The sequence below is a fragment of the Rhinatrema bivittatum genome, chromosome 7, assembly GCF_901001135.1.
Source record: "Rhinatrema bivittatum chromosome 7, aRhiBiv1.1, whole genome shotgun sequence".
NCBI lineage: Eukaryota > Metazoa > Chordata > Amphibia > Gymnophiona > Rhinatrematidae > Rhinatrema > Rhinatrema bivittatum.
Window position 1 is genome coordinate 273962718 of NC_042621.1, and position 24745 is coordinate 273987462.

Sequence of the window (24745 nt, forward strand, 5' to 3'; positions counted from 1 at the left end):
TGAGATGGATGTTTTTTCACTATCTGATGCAGGAGATTTATGCTTGCTTGGTTGTTTAGGCGATGCACACCATCTGAATCGGCTTGTGCGTCATGTCATGCGTGGTGCAATGTTTCGCATGTGCCGAGGCAACATGCACTTTAGCTGGCGCTGAAGCATGAAGTGCCAGCGCAGGCTTCGGTGGCTGCATCAGTGCATCGTGACTCTTTTCCCTAGACGACTCACCTGAGGCCTGAGTGGCTGCATCAAGGAGATGATGCAGATGACTGGTTGGGTCAGTGCTTCGAAGCGTCCTATGGTTCCATCAACGCACTGATGTTTGAGTCTACTCTGGGATGGCTCAAGGGACCCCACTTGGGTTTGGAAGGTGCTGAGGAGACTGTCACCCAGTCTATTCTGCCTGGAACTTGATTTTGCTTGCAGGTCTATCGAAGAAGCCCTTCTACGGACTTCGTGGGACTTAGGTGAGTAAAGCGACGTAGGGAGGGTGCATAGGTGTCTGAGCGAGCTTCTTTTTCCTTTAGATGGGCAATTTTGTTCGCTCTGTCTCCTTGCTCTGGGAGACATCCATCCGCAGTCTTTACAAGAGGCCTGGTCATGATCTGGGCCAAGACACAGGTAGAGGTAGTTGTGATTATCAGTGACGGACATTGTGTGTCTGCACTGACAATACTTGAAGCCCGGTTTCTTCGACATCCTTTGATAGCATGTGCCCCCTCAAGACTCTCCACCACGCGATTATTTAAAGCTCGTTCCCTTAATTTTTATTACATTGTATACTTAGTTCCAACTAGTTATTGTTAAATACAAATTTTTTTGTTACATTGTACTCTGTTTCAACCAGTTTTTGTTAAATGTAAAATAGTACGACCCTTGTCGAACTATTCCAATTGTTGTCATGTGAACCGATATGATGTACGCCAACGAATGTCGGTATATAAAAGCAAACAAATAAATAATAAATAAATAGCACTGAAAAGTGCTTTTATGGGACTGCTTGAAGTGAAGGCAGAAAAATTTTGAAAAATCTACTAGGGAGAAAAAAAAGAGACACCAAAATCACATCCGTGCCTGAACGTGGATAAAAAAGCACGGAGGAAACTGATACGCTACGTGCGGGAAGAACCACGCAAACGCAGCAGCATTCAAAGCTTTGCCTTCTGGGAAATGTCTGTGAAAGTGCAGACCCAAATAGCATGGCTAATTCAGCCTGCTTATCGACAAAAAATGTTCATTAACCCCTTCAAAAAAATGAAGCAGATTTGTGAGGCAAGACTTGTCTTGGGTAAATCCATGCTGACTGTGTTCCATTAAATCAGTGGTTCCCAACCCTGGCCTGGGGATGCCCCAGCCAGTCAGGTTTTCAAGGTATCCACAATGAATATGCATGAGAGAATTTGCATACACTGCCTCCATAACATGTAAATTCTCTCTCATGCATATTCATTGTGGATATCCTGGAAACCCGACTGGCTGGGGGGACCCCAGGACAGGGTTGGGAACCACTGCATTAAACCATGTCTTTCTATATGTTCTATGATTTTGATCTTTAGAATAGTTTCCACTATTTTTCCTGGCACTGAAGTCAGGCTCACTGGATCACCCCTGGAGATCTGAAGGAAGCACTGGAGAGAGACTTTGCTGCATCCCAGAACCACTTAGCAGAGAGGGTGACTGCTGGCCAGGCCAAGGACATGGAGCTACATGTATACCTAAGCCTACAACAGAGGGAAGTACTAAAACCTCAGCAAGATTTAGAATCTGCTACACAAATTTCTATCTGGTAAAAGAAGTTAGCCACGTGCCTGACCAAAGGGCTCCACTGATCCAGGAGCATCAATATGAGATCAGGCAAGAAAGTTTAAACACTACAGAGTTTCATTGAAAGAAAGTGAATGCCCTACAAATTAGAGTCAAAAGGATTTCTAGAGAGAAAGAATCTCTGGAAAACAAGCTTGAGTATACAAACAAGGAGAATATAAAGGTGATAGAACTTTGGAAATGGAAGCTGAAATCAGAACAGCAAAATGTAATGAAAAAGGTAAAATAAAATCAGTCGAGTTCCTGAGAGGTCTCCCCAGAGTGAGACTTTGGAGTCTATCCATTTAGGCACCCATGGAAGGGAAAGAGTTTTGGAAGTCTGGAAGTCCAAGTTATAATGTGCAAAAAACCAGCATCTAATAAAAATAGGAAATGTTGTGAGAAGACTGCAGGAGGGAGCACAAGTAAAATGCAAGGAACAAATGGGAATGACAGACCATTCTGCATCTCAAGTGAAAGCCAAATCTGAAGGAAAATTGGGGAGTCTGGCACTGAAAGAGAAACTTGAGGCACTAGAGTACCAATAAAGAAAGGGGCCACAGAAAAGGTTTCTCAGAGAAGCCAGAATGTTACCACAGCCAGAGGAAAAGCTTGCTAGTTTTGAGAATACGTCTGCTGAGAGTCAGTTCCACGATCCCTTGGAGAAAGAGCTCCAGATTTGGAAAGAGAATTGGGAGCCAAGACTCCAGGAAAGTAAGAAAAGTTGTGAGACAACTAGAAGAGAAACTATCCACAACAGCAGCACCCAAAAGAAACCACAAAAGTCCTACTGGGGGAAAGTGAACTCTGATCCCCAGGGAAATTCAAAGAATATGGCTAGACACTGAGTGGGTGGTGATCATGCCTGGGGATGAGTGTGACCCTAGAACCCCGACCCTAAGTCCAACTGGCAGGAGGCCAGATAAAAGGGGGGTGGGGTTTTATGGTACTTCCCTGGAGGGGATCCAGGGGGAGTAATAACGCTTAGATGGACGGGTCCGAGCTGAGGGAGGGGGTATGTGGCAGAGTGCCCCTAGGTTTTCCCCTTTGAGCCTGGCCCACCTTAAATTCCATAGAGGGAGAAGGCTCAATGGGCAGGACTTTGCTGGACAGGGAGAGCTCTGATGGCGGGACCCTGCTGTGACTTTAAGAGTGTGAATCCAGTTAGGAGCACAGAGCTCTCTGAAGTTGAGTTGCATATATACTGCAGGGATAGGTAGTTATGGTTTGTGTTATTTGCTGAATATATTAATAAAAGTTAAAAGTGCAGAACAGGCTGGAGTGTGGTCCCTGCTCTTGCCCACAAGATTTTGCTCAGCCAACCTCAAGCCCAGTCATGTTTTTCAGTCTTTGCATTTGTAACTTAAACAAAACAAATCATTGGTGCCTGCAAATAAAAACAAACAAACAGTGGTAAAATTGCAAAAGATTTCACCAAGATGATTTTTATTATAGAAGAAAAGAATCACACCTCTTCGGAGAAGGTCTGGAGCTGGTCCTTGGAATACACATACTGCCAAATGCGCTCCATGTCATTCCAGTCCTTTACTATTCCATGTTCCATGGGGTATCGAATAGACAGCAGGCCTCTGTGCTCCTGAATACATGAAATGAGCTCAGCACATATGTGGCCAATACACTTAGACACATGCTTTATTCAGTAATAATGATCTGCTGTCCCAATCTATATTGCTCATCCTTCTCCAGAAGTAACTCGGCATCACTTAAAAGTCAGGGACATTACCTCATTAACCAAATACATGGAATGAGGAGCAAATTTATGAAAATTATTTGTGCAATCTACTCTTCATGCAAGGATTCAACATATCTTATGTATGAACATACAGTAAATTATGTAATAAGCTACAGCACTAAAACAGGGCCAAATGTCTGATGATGTCAAACAGAACGAACTCGTACATTTACAGTAAGCGGCACTTCTGAATTCAGACTTGGTGAGGAATTACACTTCTGTGAGTTATTCAGAACCTTTGGTTAATGTTCTTACCTCTGCTTTTGGTCCAATAAAGATATCCCCTTCTAAAGCACCAGCCATGACCCGAATGTGTTTTGGTCTTCCCACACTGGAATATATTCGAGAACATTAAGACATCAGTGTCCCTGTGCTTATCAAAAGGCTTACATAATCAAACTTCTCCAACTCTCAGACCGATGCAATATAGTGCACTTAGCTGAGTGCACGGCTTGGATGCGCCCAAAAGGGGATCCAAAACAGCATGTAGCTAATAGCGTTTATCACATGTAAATTCATGTTGAGGAGGCTATTAGCTAAAAAATTGCGCCCAACGTGCGCATTTTACTCTCAAACATTAATACCTGCCCTGGAGCAGGGTTAATTCTTGAGAAGCCACTAAAATTATCAGAAAAGCAGAAAATACTGCTTTTCTGTAGTTCTTTCGACTTAATATCGTGGCAATATTAAGTCTGAGAAACAAAAAAAAAAAAAAAGAGGGGGAGGGGGCAAGTCACTGGTGGTCAGGTTATGAAAAGGGACACTCAATTAACAAGCGTCCATTTTCCTAACCCGTGGCTGTGCATTGACAGCCACCTCTCCTGGATGTCCGCACTGATGAGGGCGCTAGGGATGCACAATTTTCCCTAGCACTTCCTGTTTATCATGGCAGCCCATTTAAATATTAAAATCAGGTGCATGGGAGAGGTGGATCGGCGCATTACATGTGTCGGCCTAACTATGAGCTCTTTCTTCACCAGGACAGGAAAATAAATGATCAGATTTCACTTTCAGAGGGTTGCCATCACACTCTGAACTCCCTTTCAAGATTTTGCATTAAAAAATACCCATGTGCCCCCAAATATGCCTTAAAAGATTAAGGGCCTTATTTGAAAAATACTTTTTTCATCCCAAAGAAAATCATTAAGTGAGGCCCCAACTCTGTTATTCTAGGCAAATCCAATCTTCCTGAAGTATACAGAAAGAACCCACTACCTTTAAAAGAAGTCCTATGTAACAGCATATTTAATTTTACCTAAAGATATAGCACACTAATTCTCAAATTTAGTTCTTGAAACTCCAACCTGGCCTGATTTCCAGGACAACTAAAATATGCAAATTAATTTGGTTGTAAACCAAAACATGAAAAATGCATTTCTGCATATGCAAAGCAAATATCCCTAAAAACCAATCTGTTTGGAGAGGGTCTCATAAGGCCACGTGTGAAAGCCACTGAAGTTTCAAAGAAAACTAACAAACTTGTGCACAGAGTGAGAACAAAAAAAAATAAATTATATATATATATATATATATATATATATATATACATATATACATATATATGTGTGTGTGTGTGTGTTACAGAATCTTATGTTATTTATTCATAAAAGATAAAGAAGTCAAAAGTATACCTACTAGTTTGGAAAACAATATTTTGGTATCTGATCACCTGCAAAACCTGCTTTAATTACACCAGAACCCTACAAAGAAGAAATACAGAAATAAGAATGATTTGGAGTGATCTTGTAAAATTAAAATTATCTCCCAGAATTTTCAAAGCAAATACTAAATGAGTTCACAAAAAAGTTTTAACATCAACCATTTTACATTTATTAAATTTCTTAATCACTCAATGCAATGAAGGCCTGAGTGAAAACAAAGACAGAGGATCTCTTGTAAAGCAGTCTATAGTCTCTATAATCATGACACACTAAATGATATGCTCACTCATTCACATTAGGCTACATATAATCCTTGTCCTTGATTTGATTCTTTTCATAAATGGAGTCATTTTACATTCAGATACCTTTTAAAGGATCAGCAAAAAAAGATGTTGGCGTGCCTGAGCTTTGAGACCACACAGGCCTCTTCAGCTATTTTCATAAAACACACAGTTTTACATTATAAGAATTATAACCGAATGGCTGTTTATACCTCTCTCCCACTTACAGGAAGAAAAAAACAAAGATTTCCAGAATTTTTCCCCATTCAGATCTTTTTCTGAAAGCAGAAAAAAGGAGGACACATATAGTAACTGTTTTATCCCCATTACACTGCATTTCTTTCTCTTCCCATCTTTTTCACAAACGGACGGGCCGATTCAGTAAAGTCCACTCTCCTGTGTGCGCGATTCTGTATTTAAATGAGGCCCGGCGGTAAAAACGGGCAAAAGGAGGTGCTAGGGACACTAGCGCGTCCTTTTGGAACAGAGCGGTGGCTGTCAGAGGGTTTGACAGCCGATGCTCAATTTTGCCGGCGTCAGTTCTCAAGCCCGCTGACAGCCATGGGCTCTGAAACCGGAACCTGGCAAAATTGAGCGTCCGGTTTTCGACCCGACAGCCGCTGGCCGACTTCAAATTTTTTTTCTTTTTTACTTTTGGAATGTTTCTGGTCCTCAGACTTAATATCGCCATGATATTAAGTTGGAGGGTGCACAGAAAAGCAGTTTTTACTGCTTTTCTGTGCACTTTCCCGGTGCCCAAAGAAATTAGCGCCTACCTTTGGGTAGGCGCTAATTTCTGAAAGTAAAATGAGCGGCTTGGCTGCACATTTTACTTTCTGTATTGCGCGGGAATACCTAATAGGGCCATCAACATGCATTTGCATGTTGCGGGCGCTATTAGGTTCGGCAGATTGGACGCGCGTTTTTGGCCCCTTATTGAATAAGGGGTAAGGGAAAATGTGTGTCCTGTGGCGGGTTAACAGTGCGCTCCGTTGGAGCGCACTGTACTGTATCGGCCTGTTAGAATATGTAAGATCCTCAGGAGGCAATATGTGGTTGGGTGGATCCAGAAGTGGGCCAGAATGAATTCCTGTAGATCCTTCACCCTAAAGATGAAGCAGGCAATTGTAGGGGGGGGGGGGGGGGGGGGGGGGGAGGGAAGAGCTCGGATGTCCTTATCTACCATCTCTGACTGACTCTCATAGCAAGGGCTCTAATGATGTCTTCACTACTATAGGTGAGACCAGGTCTTCAATAAACAATGATGGAGAGGAAAAGATGGATAGTTACTTCTGTCTCCTTAGTCAAAGGGATAAAGAAAATTTCTCACTTTATTCAAAATATGGTCGAGTGACCGATGTGTCCTCTGACCTGACCTGGCGTGGGAGGTGGTACATTCTCTTTGGAGACAAGAATTGGTTCTTCTTCAATAGAAGTTCTAGTGGATGCAAACAATACTATGGAACATATTGGGTCTGGTGCCTCCAATTAGAAACCCTCCGCCAGTAACCTTGAAGGGGTAAGGGCCCTTGTAATCAGAGGGGTCAGAAGCTTCCCTCAGCACCCAATCTAGGGTGACCAGCATACAGCTGTGTTGTCAATGCAACATGACGACTCTGGATCAAATGTGGCATTACAGGGGCTTGTGCATCAACTGTGTTGAATGCTTTGAAGAACTGGAAGAGGATTACTTCAGGTGCATCATGGAACCTTCAGTGAATTATGTCAGCATGGTCAGTGTCAAGTGGGAACGCTTCAGTGACACATGCATTGAGATTGTTTGTCATGAGGGAATGCTGACCCCATGAGGTAGATATTCAAAAGCCATTTAGATGGCTAACTGAATATAGCCACATAAATTGTGGGCATTCCAGGGGCAGGCAGGAGGAGTTTCCGGGCAGGCCAGAGTTAGCCACATAACTAAGATAATTGGAGGATATTCAGCAGCGTGGCTGCGCCACTGAATATCTTCGTTAAGTAAGTCAGATATAGCTATGTGGCTAACTTAACTAGCCACTCCGCAGCTGAAAAATCAATCTCTTAGTGTTCATGCACTATGTATCAATAGGTCATGTAGCAGGTGCATCATGTGAATAGTGCATCAAGATGTGAAAGACAGTGAGCCATGTGTTCTGAAATCCTTGATGCATTGAGTGTTGCATGCACCAATGCTTCTTGTGCCAATGGATACTGAATTGACTGTACTGCTGCACCATGCATCAATGATGCCTATGTACCGCCTTTGGAGGATTTATGCTTCTTTGATACAGGCTTTGATTCCAGAGGCCCAGTGAATGATGCTGATTTTTCCACAGTATATGGAAGTTTGTGCTATTTGACCTGAGCAGATGGGGGAGTTTGAGGTCTTGCTCCACCCTTTTTTTTCCCCAAGTGAGACAGATGACGCATCAGTGTGGGAGGAGAACCTACTGTGACTCTGAAGAGATTTACATCACTCCTCAATCCTACATGCCCTGGAACATTGAGAATGTGGGAACATTTGTCCACAGGCATAGCAATTTGCCAGTCGTAGTCCAGACTGAGGTAGTGATAGTAAAGCTCTTGCTCATCCATGAGGGACATTACCTTGCCACAAATGCAGTTCCTGAATCCACTCTCAGTAGGTTTCACTGGTAAACAGTTCTGGGAACATTTTGTTTCCTCCACATCCATCAGTGAAACAAGTAAATTTTAACAAGCTGAACACAAATATGCATTTATTAAGTCTGTATCATGTACAGTTTGCCAGAAAAAAGTGTAATATACATTAAGCATTGTTACGTGTCTGTAGCAGCATAAGCTATAATGGCAATGTTGGCACCAGAAAACAAAAACTAAAAATGTTTTGCCGCAGAATTTTGTTTGTTTTCACTGAATTCTGCTCTAGGGTCTTGTTCCTCTTTAATAGAAATGTTCAGAATCATACCCATATTCTCCACAAACCTGGAGTAGGTTGAATCCTCGGGTGGAGATGTGTGATCTGGTGGCGTGTCAGATGGAGTGCCAGTGGAGCTATCGGGGATTCCCCAGGGGAGTGGTGGACTAGACTAGGAAGATAGAGACCCTCAAAAGGTTTCAGGGGTAGAGATGTAATTCGTTAGATATGGATCTCTTAATATCCAATGAGGAAGAGGTTGAAAGTGGAGGAGAACTGGATATGATTCTTTCCAGTGAAGTTGGATGTATGAGATATGGCAATGTAAAAGTTTGGTACTTTCAGTTCTGAAAGAAAGGAAACAAAGAAATCCATTATTTGTTCTATGGCTGGTTAAGATCTTTGAGCCGGAATAAGGGGTGGTCCATCTTCCTCTGAATCTAGGATAGGCTCTTGCTTTGCTATTAGTGGAGGATTAGAAGCAAGCTGCAAAACTGAGTAACAGGGTTCTCAAGATAGTAGACAAAGTCCTTGAGACAAGAGCTGAGCAACTGGTAGAGATGTGGTGATAGAGAGATGTTAGTTTGGTATAGTTGAGCCTCTGCCAGTGAAGCACCTTAAGCAGTACAGAGCTGTGTTGGTAGTGCTGCTCTTAAAATTTCATAAGCTTATCTTTCTATTGGTTGAACTGCTAGTAATGGCAGATGATGCTATTTCTCCCTTGACTTAAAGAAATGGAAACTGGAGACTTCAAAGAAGGGTGCGGGTCTTCATCAGAAGTTGGGTCAAGCTTGAGGGAAAAAACCCCCAAAAAAACCTGACTAATTACTTTGATGGGTCTGATGGGTTCTGCTTTGTTGATTTTTTTTGTCTGACACATCTTGCACAGACAGCTTCAATAGTTTATGCATCGAGAGAGTGCTTCTGATACTCCCCTATAATTTTTGTTGGGTGCAGATGGTTTATGCAACGAGGATGATTATGCAGAATGTGTTGATTGCACCAATGCACGGTGTGTTGGATGCATTGATGGTTCTTGCACAGAGTGCATTTTTGGTGCAGTTTATCAGATGCTTTGATGTCATTCATGCCTCAGTTTGTTGATGCTGCTTCGAGGTTTTTCTGCTACTTATGATACTACTTCTTTCTGCATTGATGAATCTCGATGCTTTGGTTTTGGTGCCGCTTTTAGAGTTTGACAACTGTGGTTGCTGTGTACTGGATGATTTGTGATTTGACCAATATGGGTCATCTCTACCTAAGGACTCAGCCCTTGAGTCGATGCCTTTTGAGGATGTAGATTAGTGGTTCTCAACCTTTCCCCATTGTGACACACCTGGACAATGCTCACGTGTGACACACTGTTCGTTACAATCTACAGCGGGGGGGGGGGGGGGGGGTGTCTCAAGCACATATGCTCGCTCACCCACTGTCTCCCCCCACTGAAGAACAACTAGCTGCAGCAACAGCCTCCTCCTCTTCCAGCCCTTGAGAAAGGATCCTATCGGCTGCAGGATGGACCTTGCTCCAGGCCACGCTGCTCTTCTTCGGCCACATGCTGTAGCACTTGTACAGCGTGCATGGCCACTGCACACCACTTCCTCTTCTGTGCTGCGAGGACGGGAAGAAGAGACCATGCTTCGAGTACTACTGACTCCAGCTCTGCTGCCGCATTCTGCCCAGGCTGTCAGCATTGTGAGCCCAGGTGGAGGAAGAGCTCCAATGTCGCTGGGGAAGGGGGAGCAGCTGGGCCAGCGGGGGACCGGAAAGTATGGAGACACACCTGTGGGTGCTTGGTGGCACACTGTTGTGTCGCGACCCACCGGTTGAGAACCGCTGATGTATAGGAATAGTGGCTCTGCGAGGCAGACTTACTTTTCCTGGATACCTTGAGAGAGGCTATATTCACTGTCCTGGATCTTTGGGAGTGGGGAGATCTCTGTTCACACACTGTGCAATTTGGTTGGTTGGGTTCCATACCTAGACAGCGGTAGCATAATTCGTGTCCATCCATTTTGGACATTAGGCAGCCACAGGGGAGCCTTGAATCCGCTGGCCGGTTTCCTCAGCCTCATTAAATTATTATTTAATTTCATAGTAGTATTGAAAAGTACTGTTGAAGGTAGCTAAGTTTAGCGATAAGAAATATTCTTTTTTTTTTTTACTAAGGAGTCAATCACAGAGAGACCATTATAACAGTCTGTGCGATAGCTTGGACAAAAGCAGACTGAGGAGACTGCGGGAACTCCCACACATGCCTCAATAAAGCTCAAAGTTCTATTAGCCTGGAGAAAGTTCCGTTCAATGCCACCAGATGAAGTCACCCACAGATCATGGCTAACTCACCCCTGCTTATCGTTGGAAAAATATATTTTTGTTTTAGTGGACATCTCTCAGTTGTACCCTGTTTGGAAGGTAGTGCAAGTTCTGTGCAGTCTGTGTGTGTTTCTTTGCCTTGCACCATGGTGCTGCAGCCACTTTAACTTTCACCATAAATTTCCCTTCCTTGAGTCCTAGCAGACCAGTCTAAAACTTCTGGGATTTCTCCTTTTTCACCAGCAGGTGGAGGCAGAGAACTTCTTTTTCTTTGGTGCTATATAGTCTGGGATAGCCGGACGTCCTTTAGTAACTTACTGCCCTAGCTCAAACAACCTACTTATACATATTTTTTTCAGGAGACAAAGAGGAAGCAAATTAGTAGGTGAGTGAAATAATACACTTTGAATCTATGGACTTCTCATGGTCACCTCTTCTTTCTCTGAAACACCTGAGGAGACAGCCAACTGCACCCTTATCTGCTTCCTGATTCTCCTCCTGCTCTTTTCTGTGAGGACTCAAGAAAAGGAAATGAACATCCAAATTTAAATTTCACCTTCTGTTTCATCCTGCAGACCAGTCTAAACTTCTGGGATGTGCCAGAGCAGTACTGTTTCTAGTGTTGTCAGCACTTTCCTGCCAAATCTTGATTCCTCCCTTGTCTGCAGATCCAGTTTATAGTGTTTTACAAACAAATATAATGATGTCCAAGCCACTGCCTGGCAGATTTCCAGTGGAGATATTATCTTATTCTGCCCAGGTCAATGGCTGGGCTCTAGTAGAGTGGACCATTAGGCCTGCAGGCATCTGCTTACCTTGCTCAATGTACACTACCACTATTGCTTCCTTGATCCATCTTGTGATGGAAGCTTTGGAAGCAACCTGCCCTTTACTTGGGCGCCCCCCCCCAAACAAAATAGCTTGTCTGATTTTCTGAAGTCATCTGTAATCTTGTTTTATTTTGGACACGGAGGCGTGGGCCCTCGGTCGCTATAAGAGATGGCACCTCCCACAGGGCGGAGCCCTACAGGGATAGTCTAGCTCTGAGCAGAGATGGACACAGAAGTATAGTTTTTATTATACTGCAATGTAAATGTGACCCAAGGAATGGGTAGCGATCCCAGCCAGAAGAGGAGATGCCTGATGGGAATGTTCCGTTCACAGGGCTGCAAGGTGGAAAAGGCAGTTCCCACAGTCTCACCAGGTCCCGTAAAGCGGGGTAGGCCAAGAACCCTAGGCCTAGATGGTAAGGCCAGTGAGAGTAGATCAGGTAGTGGTCCGCGTTGCAGGGTAGGCAGAGGATCTGAGAAGAGAGGTGAGAGAATGCAGAGACAGAACTGGAGTGGTAGTACTCACTGATACTGGCAGTTGTAGACACAGAGATTCCCTGAGGAGCGGGGGTCCGGGATGAAATAAGACCCCTGAGGAGTGGGTACCTTAGGCTTCTTTGAAGGTGGTAGACAACCCCGGAGGGTGTAGAGGAGCGAGGTAAGGCCCCCGAGGAGCGGGTACCAAAGTCGTCCAGGAGCGAGAGTACACAGAGCGGAGGTGTTTTGGTAGCGAGGAGAGAGATCAGCATGGAGGATTTCTTGCTAACTCGTATCTGTATTCGTGAACAGAGATTAAATACCAGAGCTAGTGACATTATGCGGTGGGGACGCCTCACAGGTTCCCGCCATGACGCACGGAAAGGATGGGGCTGCGCACGCGCGTGCCCTAGGTGACTCCGGGAGAAAGATGGCAAATGCAATCGCCCATGCCGGACTGGAACACCAAAGGGGTCGGTGTGGAGAAGCAGAGGCAGCCATCTTCCTAAGCTAAGCTGAATCAGATAGAAAAAAGGTGAGCAATAGAGGGTGCAGCCGTCTGCGACTGGGTGCAACAAATCTCAAGGTATCTTATGAGGATTCTCCTAATATCTAACAAGTGCATCTTTCTGCCTTTCCTTTTACATTTTTCCTTTTCAAATGCTGGAAGAGAGATTTCCTAGTTCATATGAAAATCCGATACTACTTTTGGGAGAAAGGAGGGGGACCAACTTTATCATGATCCTTTCCCTTTGGAACACCAAGTATAAATCCCTACACGAGAGTGACTGCAGCTCTTGAGACCCTCCTGGCGGAGCATATTGCTAACAAGACGATTGTCTTCAGTGTTATATCTTTCACCGACACCTCTCTCAAAGGTGAGTCTCCCCAGGGCCTTGACTAGGTTCAGGTCCCTGGACTGGGGGCAGACATGCTTTACTGCCCTCAGAAAACATGCCAAGTGGATCCCTCCATTTGGCCTCTACAACGCACTAGAGTTGCCACTTGAACCCTTAAGGAATTTAGTGCTAGCCCTTTCTCCAAGCCTTCCTGTAGGAATTCCAGTATTTATTTAAAAGTATTTATTTCCCACACCCTCCAAAGTTTGGGGTGGGTTACAAGTAAAACATACATAACATAAAATTAAGACAAAATTTGGACAACAAATATTAAAATAAAATAGGAATGATAAAAGTAGTTCTGAAGAGACTGGTATAAAATTAAAAAGGTAGAATCAAGTCCATATAGGAGATCATTGATGAGAGTGAATGAATGAGATAATTAAGTCACGCATAAGTCTGGGAAAGCTTGTAGAAAGATAGTGTGAGATCGTTTGTGTCAGAAGTTAGTCTTATGTTGGGAAGTGGAGTGTTCCAAAGAACGGGACCTGCAATTGAGAATGCTCACTCGATGGTTATAGTTAATAGTGTTGTTCTTGGTGAAGGAATTTGTAAAAAGGAGTTTATTTTTTGATCTAAGGTTCTTACAAGGGGTGTATACATATAACGTTGCAGATAACCAAGTGGAGTTATTGTTGTAAATCAAGCTATGGGTAATCGTCAAGGTTTTGTATTGGATTTGCTATTTAACAGGAAGCCAATGTAATCGATGAAGTACTGGTGATAATGGTCATAAAGCCTGCTGTTGGAAAGAAGTCGGGCTGCTGAGTTTTGTAGAAATTGGAGTGGTCGGATGGTAGATTGGGTATTCTTTTTCTCCCTGTGCTAGCAGGATAATGCTCTTTTTCTTACACCATACTTCAAACACCCTCCATATCTAAGGAGGTTGAGCATTTCTTTGATATAAGCAATGGGTTTATGACTACCTCAGAGTAACCCCTGGCTCTCAATTTTCTTCTTTCAACAGCTAGGCTGTAAAACAGTAGGATCTGGGTCATCCATGGCCATTGGCCCTTGACACCCCCCCCCCCCCCCCAGCCTGACTGGTCCCTCCTTCCGCAACCTCACAAGAACCCCATAATCATGGTTGCCTGGGGCAATCTGGCACCACAAAACTGACCAGCCCATGTTGGGAGATCATCCTGATGACTCTTCCTATCACTGGCCAAGGCAGAAACTCATTCATTGGCCATTTCTGGATCAGTGCATCTATCCCTCTTGCTGCTCTTTGTTTTGAATGAAAAAAGCTTTCCTGCCTTAGTGTTTTCCTGAGTTGCCATCAAATCCGAGGATGGGATCTCCCATGTTTATACTATGTTTGCGAACACTTCCCCTGTGAGTCCTCATTCTCCGGGATCTAATGTGTGCCTGCTGAGGTAATCTGCTTGTATGTTGACCTTCCCTGATATATGTGTTGCTAACAGAACCTCCAGGTGGCTTCTACCCACCCCATTAATGCTTTCCACTCCTTTTGCAGCTGGGAAGCACTGTCTGAGAATATCCTTACCTCTTGTCCCTGCAAGCTGCAGTGAAATTTCCTAAGGGCCCATCCAGACCATCTTAAGCTACAGCCAATTCACTGACCAGGATGCTTCTGTCTCTGATCATCTGCCTTATGCTTCCAACCTGCCGTAATGTGCCCACCACTCTGTCTGGCTGGCATCTGTTGTTATTGCCCTCCAGTCTGTCTGTTCTAATGATATTCCTCTCTATTCATATTGGCATCAGACATCCACCAATATTGGCTTTCTCTGACTGAAAGTCTCAGCCTCCTGTCATAGTTCTGCCCCTGTGAGGCCCATCTTGCTAGTAGGGCTAATTGAAGTAGGTGCATGTGAGCCCTTGCCCATGGGACTAAGTCTATGGCTGCCACCATTGATCCCAATACTTGCAAATATGACCTGACTGTGGGCTTTTGCTATCATAACAGCCCTCTCATTTGGTTCTGTAACTTCAGGGTCCTCTCTTGGGTCATGAAGACCCTCTCTATCCTCTTATCAAACTGGGCCCCCAAAAACACTAGAGACCCGGTGGGAATTCCACTATTGACTCCAGTTGCTCTAGCAGCATTCTGATAGTCGCCATAGCCTCACTGCTCTCCTAGCAAGATTTGGCTCTGTCTAACCAGTTGTCCAAGTATAGATGGGCCAAAATACCCTTTTTTCTCAAAGAAGTTGTTACCTCCACTATTACCCTGGCAAATGTGTGGGGTGCTGTTGCCAGTCCAAAAGGGCAATGCCTTCAACTGAAAGGGATTGCCTAACACTGCAAATCTTAAAATACTTCTGATGAGTTTCCCTTCTTGGGATATACAAGTATGCTTCTGGTAGGTTTAAGGAGGTAAAAAACACAAAACAAACCTCTCCTCTCCTTACTGACTTTAAAGTTTCCCTTTTAAACTTGGAGATTCTTAGGTGTCCATTTTCGTTACAAAAAAGCACAAGATATGCCATACTGGGTCAGACCAAGAGTCCATCTAGCCCACTATCCTCTTTCCAACATTGGCCAATCCAAGTCACAAGTACTTGGCAAGCACCCAAACATTAGACAGATCACAAGCTACTATTGCTTATTATTTATTTATTTAGAAGAGTTTATATACCAGGGTATAGCAGTCTGCCTTCACTCCGGTTTACATTTTAAACAACATATTACAGGAGTAAACAAAAATAGGTAACATTAATACATAACATACTTCTATGTAATTCAACGAGAAAAAGGGAGAGAGAAGCATAATATAAAATAATCATAGTAAAAAACATCAACAGGTAACAGGGGTTGTACCAACTGGGATTGATTGGGAAATACGGTGTATAGACGGGGAATTAGCGAGTGTGGGAGCACTACTTGCATTCGTCTTCGGAGTGTGGGCGGGCAGCTTAGCTGTCACCAGATGTGAAAGATTGCCTGAAGAGCCAGGTCTTGAGCTCCTTTTTGAAAGATTTGGAGTCGTTGATCATGATTAGGTAGTCTGGTAGGGAATTCCATGCTGTCGGTCCAGCAATGGAGAAGGCTCTGTTCCTCGTGTTAGAGAGCTTAGCTGAAGGGAGAGGGGGTATTGTTAGATGTGGTTTGCTGGATGTTCTTGTTGTTCATTGTGGATTGTGTAGCTGGATCATGTTATCAAGGGCGTTGTTCTCTGTTCTGTAGATGGCATTGTGTAGGATAGTTAATGTCTTGAACATGATTCGTTGTTCAACTGGGAGCCAGTGGAGCATTCTCAGAACTGGGGATATGTGGTCAGTTTTTTTCTTGCCGGTTAAGACCCTGGCTGCAGCATTCTGCAAGAGTTGAAGAAGCTTTAGGGCCGATTTGGGAAGACCAATCAGGAGCGAGTTACAATAACAGTGTTGAAAATCAGCGATTGTAGGACTGTTCTGAATTCTTGTTGGTATAGGAGCGGTTTTAGGTGTTTCAATATGTGTAATTTGTAAAAACCTTCTTTAGTTTTAGTTGCGATGTTCTTTTTGTGGTTTAGTTCATTGTCGATCCATATACCGAGGTCTTTAGTATTGTTCTTCAGTTGAATGTTCGTGTTGTCAATTTGTAAGGGTGGCAGAGGGGTGATTTGGTCAATGTTGTTACTTTCGATGAGGATGCACTCAGTTTTGGTCATGTTGAGGCATAGTTTTAGTTGGTTCAGCATGTTTCTGATAGCGATGAGGTGTTTAGCTGTGCGACTCAGGGCGTCTTCGATTGTTGAGGTTATAGGAATGAGGAGTTGAATGTCGTCGGCGTACATGTAGTATGTAACGCCAAGACTTGAGATAAGATGGCAGAGTGGTAGTAGATAGATGTTAAAGAGGGTGGCCGAGAGGGCAGATCCTTGCGGAACCCCAGTTTCAAGGGGGAGGGGGGGGGTCAGAAGAATTTTTGTTAACGGTTACTTTGAAGAATCTGTCTTTTAGAAATGAGGTGAACCAGTCCAGAGTTTTTCCTGACAGACCTATGTTTGCAAGTCTGGTCTACGGTGTCAAACGCCGCAGAGAGATCTAGTAGAATTAGTAGGTGGCTTAGTTTATTGTCAAATCCTCTTATTATTTTGTTTGAAAGATTTAGTAATAGGGTTTCTGTACTGCGATTTTTCCTGAAACCATGCTGAGAATTGTGTAGTATTTTGTTGCTTTCCAGGTGTTCATTCAGTTGTATCAGTGTGGCTTTCTCTATCATTTTAGCAAGAAGGGGAAGGTTCGAAATAGGTCTGTAGTTATTCAGATCGACTGGGTCTAGGTTCCTTTTTTTTAGGATTGGGTGATTGTTGCAATTTTTAGTTTTGTAGGAAGTACACCTTCAAGAGATTTGTTCATAATTGCTGCTTTGGAGGGGGGCTATGATATGAACCATTTCTTTTAAATCACGGGTTGGGATGGTATCGAGATCATGACGAGCTGGGTTTATCTTCCTTAGCATTTTTTCAGCTTCAATATTTGTGATGGGATCGAAATTCGACCAGGGTGTTATCTTCATTGTGTCTCGAAGTTCTACTGTATTTGTGGAATTGTTAAAGGTGTCAGTGATTTTATTTTATATTTAAAGAAAAAGGCGAGGTCTTGGTTTAAATTGTTCGAATCAGATTTGGGGGTGTTGTTATTCTCTTCTATGAGGTTTTTTACAATGTTGAAGAGGGCGTTTGAGTTGTTTGTTGAGTTTATTTTATGACTGTAGTGGTCTCGCTTGGTGTTCAGGATCGTCTTTTTGTAGCTGGCTAGTTGTGTGCGGTATCTTTGATGGGATAGTGGGCACTTGGATTTTCGCCATTCTTTTTCCAATTTCCTGAGGTTGGATTTCATTGCTCTAAGGTGAGAGTTGAACCACAGGTTGATCTTTCCTTGGTTGTTTTTAACCAGTTTCGATTTCACAGGGTTTATGTTATTAGCGGTTTGTTCCGTCAGGTGGAACCAGGAGTAAGTGGCTGTATTAATATTGGAGAGGTCGAGATTCGCAAGTTGTTTGCTTAGATCTTGTTGAAGTAGGTTGGGTTGGAAGGGGGGTCTGTAATTGAAAAATAGTGGTTCTTTATTTTTCGTGATGCAGTTGGTTGTTACTAGAGTCTTGCAATGTAGTAGGTGGTGATCGGACCAAGGGACAGGTTTGAATGAAATTGATGTCGGAGAGTAAGTGGTTGGTGAAAATCAGGTCCAAGGTGTGGCCTGCTTTGTGAGTGGGGATGTTTACTAGTTGGGTTAGGTTTAGGCTGGAGAGCATATCGAGTAGGGTTTGGCAATTTTGTGACCTGGTGTTGGCGTCGGTGTGAAGGTTGAAGTCACCGAGAATAATAGATGGTTTTTTTATACTGATGTTGGTTATTAAGAATTCTATGAGTGGGGAGATATCGCTTTCTAGCAGTTTTGGTGGCAATATACTAGGCATATCTGTAGGAAATCAGAGTCAAAAAGAGCAATTTCATATTTTTTAGGAAGGTTGTGCTGGGTAAGTTTCATAGAGAAATGTTTTTTTATGATGAGGAGAAGCCCTCCTCCTCTTCGGGACTTGCGTGGGATTGAAAATAGGTCATAGCTGTTGGTGAGTTGGTTTATCAACACTTGGTCGGTGTTTTTGAACCAGGTTTCAGTTACTGCAAAGAAGTCCGGGTTCTTTTCTTGTATTATGTCTGATATTAAGAGGAATTTTTTTGTTAGTGATTGAGCGTTAATTACAGTCATAGCAGTTTATGGATTTATCCTCTACTTTTTTAAAACCCAGTTATACTAACTGCTGTAACCACATCCTCTGGCAATGAATTCCAGAGCTAAACTATGTGCTGAGTGAGAGAGAACTTTCTTCGGTTTTGTTTACTTTCTTCAGGTCTAAATGGTGCGGTCTTTCTTTAGCACCATGAAATACAGGGAATAAATTCCTTCCCCCTTTGCTCTTCTGGTTACCGGCCCTACAGCTTCCAGTAGGTGCAATCTTTTTAATGTTGCTTGAATTGCTTCTTTCTTTGCTTGTGATTCCCCTGGGGAAATGAATTTGGAATTGGGCTGGCAAGTTCCAGAGCATACCCTTTTTGGATAATCTAGGACCCATCTGTCCTTGGTGATATGGACCCACTCTTCGTAGAACTTTGCTAGCTCCCCCCACTTACAGGTGGGATTGAAGAATGGGCCCCTAACCCATCACTTGCCTCCTCTTGATCCCCCTTTACTTCTGAGGGCTTTATCCCTAGAACCTTTCTGGCTACCCTGAAAGGGACGCTTCCCTTGGGTTCTTTCCCCCCTGGAAATAGGGTCTTGGGACTATGTTGCCCAGTCTCCACCTTGGGCCTCAATATGAGTTCCTATTCCAGTCTTCTGGTAACCTTTGGGCCTTGGACTCTCCCAAATTTTTCATTAATTTCTCTAATTCCTTGACAAATAATTACTGCCCTTTAAAGAGAGAGAGTTTAGTGACGCAAGCTTTTGATGGGGCATCTGCTGCCCAATTTTTCAACTACGAATATCTCCTGGCCATAACCCCAGTTGCTAATTTGCATTGCAGAGGATCTTACCAAATATGTGTCTGTCAGAAAGACTGCCCCTGCTTCTAGCTGAGCTCTCTGAAGAAGAATCCTCTGATTGGCATGAAGCAGCTGGCCTCTTTTGGATCCATCTTATTAGGGCTCTAGCCACATAACCTCCATAAACTGCAGCCTGAAAGGAGAGATCTGCCACCTCCAAGGACCTTTTGAGAAATTAATCTATTTTACAGTCCTACATATCCTTAGGGGCCAGTGACCCTAAAACAGGATGTGCACCATGAACTATGAGGCCTACTGCTGCACACAGACTAAGCCAAAGAATAGGCCTGAACAGCAAGAAAAACTGGAGTCTTGTAGCCATATGATATTTCTGGCAGACTTTTTATAAGACTGTTTTTCACACAGAGGAGAAAAGACTGTTTGTTTCTTCATATCAGAGTTGTCAGCATCTCCTAAATGAGAAGCAGAAACCTTGGACCAGAAATGAGAACATGTCCTTGGTAAAACTTTTTTTTTTTTTTTTAATTTTTTTATTTATTGAAGTTTCAATCTAAATTACATTGAAAACAATGCAAAAACAGAAAAAAGGAGGAAAATTTCCATCAATATAACAAATTTATACAGATTATATTTCAATTCCACTTTATAAGATTATTGGGAGAACCATTATTTAAGTGGATTCATAGGACTCTGTTTCATCTTAACAATATATACTGAAACACTGTGTTGCTCAACAGATAAATACAATGACCAACTCCCTTTGCAATATTAATAATCAGGAGTGGGAGTCTAAATAGACACGTAGGTGTTCTGGATCTGTGAAAATATATCTATCATTTTGGTAGATCATACACCTACAGGGGAATTTTAAGTAGAATCTGGCCCCTCTAGAGAGCACTTGACTTTTCAATGATAAAAATATTTTCCTTATCTCCTGTGTCCTTTTGGTAATGTCCGGGAATACTCTTATTGAAGCACCATAGAAAAGCTGTGTATGTTTCTGAAAAGATTTTCTCAATATATCATCCCTATCCTTAACATACAGGAACGACACCAACAGCGTAGCTTTCAGTTCTATTTTTGCTTCATAGGATTTTTCTAAAAAGTCAGATAAATTATCAAAAGAAATTTTGTCTTGTTCTTCTTGTTGCTGATTTTTTCCATTTCCTGGAACATAGTAAATCTTAGAAATCTTTGGAATATTTGTTTCTGGAATACTCAGAATATTGACTAAATAACTTTTCAAAAGGTCTGCGGGTTTCGCCCATTTTGTCTTAGGAAAGTTTAAAAATCTAAGATTATTCCTCTTCAATTCGTTCTCTAGAAAATCCATCTTCCTCAAAACCATATTCTCTGATTTTATAAATTTGGTTTGTAATTCTTTCACTTCATTAAGTTCTTTTTCCACTTTAGTCAAAAAGTTCTCACGTGTTTGTACTTTATTTTCAAGCTTTTGGGTTCCCTCCATATTCCTTTTAACAGATTTGGATAAATCATTTATTGCCACACTTATGTTGGTTAAAACCTTCCAGATCTCAACAAGAGTCACCTTTTCGGGCATTTCCAACGGAGCTAACACCACTTGTATCTCCGACTCCCTACCTCCTTGCTGCAAAGGGCCTTCTTTATCTACCTCTTTCTACCGCGCTTCGCCGCTGCCGTCCCTGGAGCCCTCAGCCATCGGGCTCTCCGGAGTCGATGGAATCCCCCCATCTCTCCTCTGGGTTTCAGCACGGCCATCCGATGTCAAAAGCCATGGCATATTCAGATGTTCTGTTCCCCCCTCATCCGGGGACTTGTAAATCATAGAAGGAACCGTTGGTGCTCCGGGGCTTAACGATGCCTCATCGGCCAGGGCGTCGGGCGGCTGCTCTCCGCCTCCGACGCCAGCGGCCACGCTCTCCGGTGTCTGTTGTGCAGGGTGGAAAATCTCCTCAATCATCGGCTGTTGAGAAAAACTCTGGGGTCGAGGTAAGAACCTCGCAAATTTTTGCTTTTCTTTTTGAATGAGGCATAGGGAAAAAAAAGTTCAAAGGAAATTCAAAATGAGAAAAGCTGAAAAAGAAAGCCTCAGGAGAAGGGAGTTCCCGTGCTCACAGTGTGGCAGCCATTTTGGTTCTCCCTTGGTAAAACTTTGTATCCAGCCTGAAGACCAGCTATGAAGCAGGTATTGTTCTAACACCTGCTTTCGCTTATGAACTCTAATGGTCATGACAATATTCCTATATATTGAGGCTTAAATGACATCACTTGCATCCCATAAATCCTGTGTCTATAGGAGGTAGCAAATTCCAATCAGGAGCAGTGTCAGAACCCTATGGAGCTGGATATCCAAGAGAGTGAGTTACACAGACAGATGAACTTTAATGTCAGACAGATGATCTTGGATGTCTGACCATTTAAAATGAAATTTCTGCACACTTTATTCTTAGCCAAGTGTTTTTTCCATGCAATTTCCTTTATGGACTTCTGTGAAATGGCCTGAGAGCCATGCTTCCAGAACTGATTGTGCCAGTTACTATCATTGTGACTTGCAAGCTAATACTGAGTTTTACTCAGCCTAGTTGCTCATTAAAAAGCATGCAACTGTTTGGCCAAATTAACTTCCAGGGTAGACTTGGCAATTAGTGATTCTCATCATTTTCCTGCAGTTATACCTCTTGGCGAAGTCTGTGAGATTTGGGGGTTTTTATCTGTCATCACTAAAGGGATATGGCTCCACCCCTTGGATGGCAGACCGCATCCTGTTACAGGAGTGATCCTGGACTTGTGCAGAAAAAGAAAAAAGTGAGAACACTGGTTCAAACTGCTTTACAGCTGGAATCAGCTTAGATATGGCTGTTGCATATTTTTAACCTTAGATAACATTTATTCTCTGCTTATCTCACATGACAGTGCTTACACTGTAAAACTAATATTCAAACTATAATAAAACCAAACAAAAAAATTATACCACATTAGCCTTGTTTTCACGTATGCTGCTAATAAACTAATTGACTACCTCAAAGTGTCTTGAATCTGCTCCCTAAAACTACTGAATTTGTATCGTAAGATTGTTGATTAAATCTGATAATCTATTGTAAGATCACCAACCCAAGTTATTCCTTACATGCCTTCTTCTACTGGAATAGTGGTCATCAATCCTTGGCAGTTTAACTGCTTGACTTTTTCTTGCTGCGGCAGATATAGGCTACACATAGTATGTTTGGATCTTAACCTTGTATCAGGGAGACCTCGTTCTAGATTTATCATATCTTTGACATCCTGATAAGGAGATTGTTTGGCTGGCCTCTTTATACCTTTTAGAATGGGGTCTCCCCTTCCTTTTGTGGGTTTCTCTTCTTCCCCAGATCCAGAGATTGGACCACTTGTTTAATCAGGGGGCCTAATTCTTGTCTTTAAAACGCCTGACTGTCATATCCTTTCCTTCCCCTCAGAGTCCTCTCGACTCCAGGGGGCAACTATCTTCTGCTGGGGAGAGGCCTAATGGGCTCTGGCTTCCTATGGGGCTCCTTTTCCTTCTATCTAGGCTATATTTGCCCCTCCTCCTCCTCCAGCCTTATCCAGGAGGCAACTCTATTTTGCCTTACCTCCCTTCATTTCACAATAAGTCTTGTACATCAATAATAAAAATTCAGGAGGAGAATTCATCCTGTCTTCCTCCTCCATCTTATTAAAAGTCTGCCCCTTCCTACTCAGGCCTTCCTCCTCTCTAGGCTCCCTTATTGGGCCTTCCAGAACTTCCCTGCCGCATTCAGCCCTTCCATGTCTGTCCCCTGCACTATTTCACTCTCAGCTGCTGCATTTTCTTGTTCGCCTGCCTCCAGATTCCCTTTCCCTACCTGGGTGGTTTCCTTAGGCAGGTCCATCTTGCCTTTGCAGCAAAAAGAGCCCATTATTGTGCTCTGCTTGCTGTGGCCTCAATGGGGACATTGCCTCTCTCTATCTGCCATCATGCTGTCACTTTCTAATTAGGACATCAGTCCTGCTCCTCCTCAGCATCCCCTTTTAGTTCTGCATAATCCCTGTGCTCTGCGGGGGAAAGGGGAACCTTGCACCAACCTGAAAAGGGTCTGGATTTCACTGATGACCCACACATCTGCTTCTCTTTAAATTTTTTATTATTTTTGCTCTTCCCATCTGCCTTCACCTGCCAGAAGCACAGAACTACTGAAGGACTTCCAGCTATCCCAGAATATATAGCACTGAAGAAAAACAGGAAGTTCTCTGCCTCCACCTGCTGGTGAAAGAGGGGAAATCTGAGATGTTTTAGACTGGTCTGCAGGATGAAAAGTTAACAGACCTTTTTTTGTTCATAGGTTAAATAGAACACTAACTCAGTTGCATCTAGGCAAATCCTCCCGCCTGAGATTGAGTTTAAAATCATTTTAGCAAAATAGCATGCTGGCCCAGCACTGCTATGTGAAAGGTACCCAGTTCGTTCCCCAAGTCAGTGGAGAACGTTGCAAAGACAGCATTCACAGCCCCTGGCAGGGGGAGCAGCAGGCAGATGGAGTTATGGCAATTGAAACCTAATGGCTGAATTCATGGTTGATAACTGCAGGGTTACAGAAGGTACTCTGGCCCAGGATTGGTACTACCATGATTGACATACATAAAGGGCAGGAGGAAACTGTTGGTCAAACAAAGCTATTTTTGAGCTGAAGTTGTCTGAACCCAGTTTCAGACTCTCTCCTAACTAGGCTCAGTCAGCTTAAAAAGCTATGTGCTAGCTAGAAAGGCAGAGATCTTGAATGTTTGCTTGCAACTGTCCAATTCCTCTACAGAAGAGTCTACGGGGGAAAAGGTGGCAAACAAATTGGTAAACCTAACCAAATCACAATTTTATTTAACACTTTTCTATACCGACCTTCATGGTAATAACCATATCAAATCGGTTTACATAGAACGGGGGTAAGAAACTTTAACAATAAACAATCATTTAACAAAAGGAGCAAAGTTACAATCAACAAGGTGGATAAACTTGGAAGCATAGGTAGCCGGAAAAAAAAAAAAAAAAAAAAAAAAAAAGAGTAGAAGGTGGTAAATAACCAAGAACATAATAAGATTAGAAATTAGGAGATTATATGTATTGGATACTTAGAGGTTCCTAGTTCCATGGTTCGTGAAGTGTGGCTAGGGGCCGTTCGTGTGTTTCAGAGGGTTGCGGGAAGGCTTGACGGAAAAGCCAAGTCTTAAGTTTTTTCCTGAATGTTAGATGGCAGGGTTCCAGTCTAAGATCTGTGGGGATGTTGCTCCAGATAGTGGGGCCTGCTGTCGAGAATGCCCAGTCTTTCGTGACAGTAAGACGTGTGGCTTTGTTTGGGGGGGTGGGGGCTTGCAGAGTTCCTTTGTATGCTTCTCTAATTGGTCTGGTAGAGGTGTGGAGTCTGAAA

At 43.1% G+C, this 24745-nt stretch overlaps 1 protein-coding gene across 2 annotated transcripts in view; it reads right to left on the reverse strand.

Moving 5' to 3' along the window:
* ACTR1A (actin related protein 1A) overlaps window positions 1-24745 on the reverse strand; it is a 91740-nt gene that overhangs the window by 58505 nt on the left and 8490 nt on the right. For both annotated transcript variants that reach the window (XM_029610269.1, XM_029610270.1), the window contains exons 2-4: window positions 5189-5253; window positions 3809-3884; window positions 3272-3397 (exon numbers count right to left, since the gene is read on the reverse strand). In XM_029610269.1, the coding sequence (XP_029466129.1) occupies window positions 3272-3397; window positions 3809-3884; window positions 5189-5253 (267 nt within the window). The remainder of the gene's footprint in view (window positions 1-3271; window positions 3398-3808; window positions 3885-5188; window positions 5254-24745) is intronic.